Source organism: Myotis yumanensis, unplaced genomic scaffold (assembly GCF_028538775.1).
Source record: "Myotis yumanensis isolate MYYU_CA2020_CCGP unplaced genomic scaffold, mMyoYum1.0.hap1 SCAF_9, whole genome shotgun sequence".
NCBI classification, from domain to species: domain Eukaryota; kingdom Metazoa; phylum Chordata; class Mammalia; order Chiroptera; family Vespertilionidae; genus Myotis; species Myotis yumanensis.
In genome coordinates, this window is record NW_027223760.1 from 75,873,615 (window position 1) to 75,879,614 (window position 6,000).

At 39.1% G+C, this 6,000-nt stretch overlaps 1 protein-coding gene across 2 annotated transcripts in view; it reads left to right on the top strand.

Annotated features, from left to right (window-relative positions):
* Positions 1–5,531, top strand: part of SUGCT (succinyl-CoA:glutarate-CoA transferase) — a 527,109-nt gene extending 521,578 nt beyond the window's left edge. The window contains exon 14 of one of the 2 annotated variants that reach the window (XM_070425193.1): positions 4,105–5,531. In XM_070425193.1, the coding sequence (XP_070281294.1) occupies positions 4,105–4,268 (164 nt within the window). In that variant the 3' untranslated portion in view covers positions 4,269–5,531. The remainder of the gene's footprint in view (positions 1–4,104) is intronic. The other variant, XM_070425194.1, reaches the window with a different exon arrangement.
* Positions 5,532–6,000: the final 469 nt, after the last annotated feature.

The following is a 6,000-nucleotide window of genomic DNA, read 5'->3' on the forward strand; positions in this document are numbered from 1 at the left end:
TGCCCCCCAATGGGGAACAAGCCCACCACTCAGGCATGTGCCCTGACCTGGAATGGAACCAAAAACCTCTTGGTTCCTGGGTTGATACTCAACCACTGAGCCACACTGGCCTGGCTGATCACTTTTGTTAAGGCAGAGGAAAATCACCTCACCTTTGTTTACCCCTAAGTGGCTATGACTCACTCAAAGAGAACCTGAGTTTCTTTCTCTGCCTCTTTTGTGGGATATATAGGCCACGGTTCTTTTCAATGTAAAACTATCCTAAGTCTACTCTTAAGTCAATAGCAGTTTTCTTCTTTAAGGCCAAGAATATGGAATGGAATTTATTTTAAAGAAATGCATTTATCTCCAAAATTATGAGTTATAGAGATTAATTTTTCATTCATTTAATTTGCTTCCTGTGGACACTAAACATTTTTGATGCAATAGATTTAGTATAGATATTAGATAGTAGAGAAAAGGCTGCCTAAACTACTTAAGACCTCAGCATCAGGGACGTCTCATTTCAGGTAATTCATTTGGAAGTCTCATCTCAGTGGGGAGTCTCATTTCAGTAGGAAGTCTCATTTCAGGTAATTCATTTAAGAAAAAGTCACATCACATTGACTTCAGACATGTACTACCTCAGTGGGGTTCTTCTTTTGAAAGACAAGTTTTAGATTAAAACTGTTGATAATTAATGTCAAAATGGAACCAAATCTGAGAGAAAAAATGAGTAAGGATCACATCCCTAAACCATCAGATTATCAGTTTTATCAGGAGAGTAGAACACCGTGCCTGCCAATGCATGCTCCTTTAATGAAATGGAACCAACCCATGAAAAACAGTCATGCACAGGGGCACTTAAAAGGAGATATAAGAACAAAAAAATGGATTTCACTGAGCTTCAGAGAAGGAAAACTTTGGGTATTAATTGAAAGTTGCCATTTATCTGTAGTGGATGGTATGTGTTACACAGAGGTGTGGCTTAATGGTCTCTGCCCTTTAACTCTATTGCAATGGTTTCTACCACAATACTTTTTATTAATGGAATTCTACAAAGAGCTCAAAGCACATTTGCTGCTTTCCTGACTGACATTCTGTTACCTAAACATGCATTGGATTTACTTTTTTAAAATGAGATTCCAAATCAAAAGGAGGCTGAAAAAAATTTTTTTTATTAGTTAAGGTATTACAAATGTGTCCTCATCCCCCCCATTAACCTCCAACCTCCCCCCCCCCACCCCCCCCACACTCACGCTCCCATCCCCCTGTTGTCCATGTCCATTGGTTTGGCTTATATGTGTGTTTTTATTACTGTTTTGCAGCCTTCTTGTGACTAGTTTGTTTTCCTGAAGGCTAATAAAATGATATAAAGGAAAGCCAACATCCATACCACTTCACTTAATGAGGCAGGAAAGATAAAATCTGTTCCCCAATGTCAGTTCGTCTTTTCAAAGAAAGAGTAGAGAGTAAAAAGAGACTGCTAAGGCTAAGACTGCTAGGGCGTTCAATGGGAGACAATTCAAATGCACATGGATTTGCATCCTGGAACTATTAATAATATTAGCAATGTGACCTTAAGTAAACCCGTAGCTTTTGGGGCTTTAGGGACCATAAATGAAGAATGGGATAATATATTCCCAACAGTTGGGTGGAAGTATTGCTTGAGCTACCCTGTTTATAGTGGCTTAGTGTTCAGTGAATAGCTGGCGATATGTCTTTTCCCCTTGCACTGCAAGCTTCAAGATTGATGCTGTGGCAGCTTTTGCCATCAGAGTAGCCAATGGATTTTGTGCATTACTGTGGCCTATGGAATATTTGCTTAGTGCTTTCTGTTGTCAAGTTTATGTGGTTAACACCATCCCCAATTTAGATCTGTGGAACATGAGGCTCAGAGAAGTTAATTTATTCAAGATGGCTCTGCTAGAATGGCTATCATCAACAAATCAATGAACGACAAGTGCTGGAGAGACTGCGGAGAAAAAGGAACCCTCCCTCTTGCACTGCTGGTGGGAATGCAGACTGGTGCAGCCACTGTGGAAAACAGTATGGCATTTCCTCAAAAAATTAAAAATGGAACTCCCATTTGACCCAGTGATCCCACTTCTAGGAATACTTTCCAAGAAAACCGAAACACCAATCAGAAAGGATCTATGCACCCCTATGTTCATAGCAGCACAATTTACAATAGCTAAGATTTGGAAACAGCCTAAGTTTCCAAATGAAACTTAGCAGATGAGTGGATTAGAAAACTGTGGTACATCTACACAATAGAATACTACGCTGCTGTAAAAAAGAAGGAATTTTTACCATTTGCAACAGCATGGATGGAACTGGAGAGCATTATGCTAAGTGAAATAAGCCAGTCAGAGAAAGATAAATATCACATAATCTCACTCATTAGTGGAATATAATGAACAACATAAACTGATGAGCAAAAATAGAACCAGAGTCATTGAAGCATCGCAAGACTATCCCACCTATGGGGGAAGGTGGGGGGTGAGAGATCAACCAAAGGACTTGTATGCATGCATATGAGCATAACCAATGGACACAGACTGGGAGGGTGTGTGGGGAGAGGGCATGTGTTGGGGGGGGCAGCTGGGGAGAAGTCGATGGGGGAAAAAGGAGACATGTAATACTTTTAACAATAAAGAATTTTTAAAAAGAAAAATATATCATATGAAAAAACAAACAAAAAAAGATGGCTCTGCTAGAAATCACATGAAAAAAATGCTCAGTGTCACTAGTTATCAGAGAGATGCAAATTAAAACAACAATGAGGTACCACCTCACACCTGCCAGAATGGCTACCATTAATAAGTCAATAGACAGCAAGTGCTGGCAAGGATGTGGAGGAAAAAAAACCCCTAGTACACCACTGGTGGGAATGCAGACTGGTACAACCACAATGGAAAACAGTGTGGAGTTTCCTCAAAAAATTAAAAGTGGAACTACCATTTGACTCAGTGATCCCACTTCTAGGAACATATCCTAAGAATCCTGAAACACCAATCAGAAAGAATATATGTACCCCTATGTTCATAGCAGCGTTATTTACAATAGCTAAGATCTGGAAACAGCTCAAGTGCCCATCAATAGATGAGTAGATAAAAAAAAAAAAGCTGTGCTACATCTACACAATGGAATACTATGCAGCTGTAAAAAAGAAGGATCTAGGAAGGATCTCATACCCTTTGAGACAGCATGAAGGAACCTGGAGATTATTATGCTGAGCAAAATAAGGCAGTCAGCGAATGACAAGTGTCACATGATCTCACTTTTATATGGACTATGATGAACAAAATAAACTGACAAACAAAAAATATCCAGAGACATTGAAGCATGCAATGATCTGACACATTTCAGAGGGAAGGGGATTGGAGGGTGGAAAGACATTAACCAAAGAATTTATATGCATATATGCATAGCCCTTGGACAGATAATAGTGCAGGAAAGACCTGTGGAGGGGGTGGAAACGGGATGGTGGGTCAGTGCAGGGGTGTGGTGGGTAGACATCTGTAATACCTTCAACAATAAAGACAAATTTAAAAAAAGAGGTAACATTCAAACTGAAATCTCCTAACAATGGAGCTTGCATATATAACTTCTACCATCAAAAGGGTTCAACCAGGGTCTGGCTGCTGTATAGCTGATCTGCTGTTTGTTGAACTAAATCTTGGAACTGTACAGTTGGCAGTGAATAGTGAAAATTTGGGCTATCCTCACCTGGGATCAGATTTTGAGTTTCAGAAGGACACTATATATCTTGGTTGTTGTTCTCTTGGACCCAGAGTGTCCAGTCAGTTGAGCACCCTACCCCTGAGATTTCCTGTGACAGGACTGACAGCTTCTGGACAGGCTTAGCACATACCAGGCATGGACATGCAGTCCCCTGCACACTGGTAGGCAGATCCGATGACGACTGTGCAGTTGGATGAAATGGAGTCAAGAAAAGCCACATGTGAAAATACATTTCCTTCCAAAATGATGGTGCATCTGCAAGGGTGTAACAAGCAGTGATATTCTTGGCATTCGCTAGAAACACCCCGGGCTGCTTGGGTAATACATTTCCTAGGGTTAGTCATTAACAGGCTTCCTGCTTTCCACCTCTTTCGACAGGCCCAGCTGTGAGATACAGTAAGTTCAAGATGTCAGAGGCCAGGCCACCTCCCCTGCTTGGGCAGCACACGACGCACATCCTGAAAGAGGCCCTCAGATACGATGACAGGACCATCGCCGAGCTGCTCAGGACTGGAGTCGTGCACCAACATGAAGCCGAATGACAGAGGAAAAATGCTCTTTCTTAAAAACAGAGTCTGACTGCACTTTACTAGCAAAGGCAATACTCTTTCTGAACCCTACTTCCCAATTCTGGTGCTTGGCACTAAAAAGAATAAATTCCAGATTTCCTGCCTAGCATTTGGCTCTGGTATCAATGAATCTAGTGCTTCTTAAATGTATCCCACCTTTCACTCATTACCATTTTTTCCCTCCAGATAATAGATTAATTGTGAATTTGTGGGATTTTTTGGTAAAAATTTTTTTTTTGGGAAAAATACATTCCTCCTTCTAATTAGATGAATAGCCTAAACGTTTGCCTCCCCAGCTCATGCAGGTCTGAAAAAGAGCAGGTCTCTTGACATTCTCTACTTGCACATAAAGTCCTCATTTAAACCTTTGTTAGGAAGTCAAAGCAATAAGCAGAGTGACAGTCTCAGTGATTGATTTTAAACAGAATAACTTAATTTTGAGCTCATGAGCTCTTTGTTAATCTGTAATTTAAACCATGGATTTTGCTGATGGCCATTATAAAACCAAACTTCATTCTCCACAGGGGAGTAAATGTTTGACTTATGCTGTATTTCTCTAATTAATTTCATGATACATAGCAGAAAATCGATTTCCACCAATGCATTTTGAGGTGTAGGTATCTATCTGCAATAAGAGTAGAAAAGTGGTTCTTTAATTGATACCTTAGTTTGAGCCAAGTGTAAATGCAACATGTTTTTAAATGAATATCAGATGACTATCTAGGTATTAAATAATGTATAAACAATGACAAATAGAAGAATAAAACATTTTTCTTATAATTTGAGTATCCACTGTAGAAAAATGTATCCTGTCTTGATATTAAATATTTGTACTTAAACATTTAAATAGTTGTCAGTGAATTCAAAGTCTAGAAAATATCTTCTGTCCAGAACGTAGTAACTGAATTGTATGTGCATTCCAAATTAAACTGTCACTCAGACTGTCAATCACCCACAACTAGGTATAGACCAAGGAATCAAATAACACCTACTATCAATATCCAGGTATAATCTCAATTCATGGTTGTTGGACACACATATTTGAAAGTCATGTCATTACATATCAAGTGGTAAGTTAGATTATAGATAGATATTCATCCTTCAAACTATGATTTTGAGCTAGTTTTCTTTTTGTGTCCTTTTTTATTGGAATAATTGGAGCCATTTATCCATGTTGTAAGCCCAATATGTGTCTAGAATCAAAGTTCTGAATAAAACAATGTCTTCTCACAAGGCCTCATAGGACTTTTTAGAAGGATACCTACTAGTTCTTAAAGCAGTTATTGTCCTCCCTGCTTTTGTTCTCTGTGCACATCTTATTCAGAAGAACTCCTGCTATTATTCCACCAGATAGAATTTCATTATACGAGGGTAATTAATGCCTTCTGTAGTACTTTCCCCCCAATGGCTAATTCAAAGATACATATTTGGAGACATTCCCTTCAGGCCAAACATCTAAATAAAATTCCTCCATAAATATACAATTAGCAATGAAAATGGTAAAAGGCTGGATGAAGAGAACTGGCAAAACTACATATCTTAAAAGACAAATCCACCATTTCTTCTACTGATCCAAGTGGATATCTTGAGATGCAAATTAATTGGATGCTGAGCAATGACCCTAAATATCTGGGTAGCCAGATGTAGGAGCATACTGATCATTCAAAGAGGGTCACAGAATTCCTCAAAACCTTGAAATCAATCA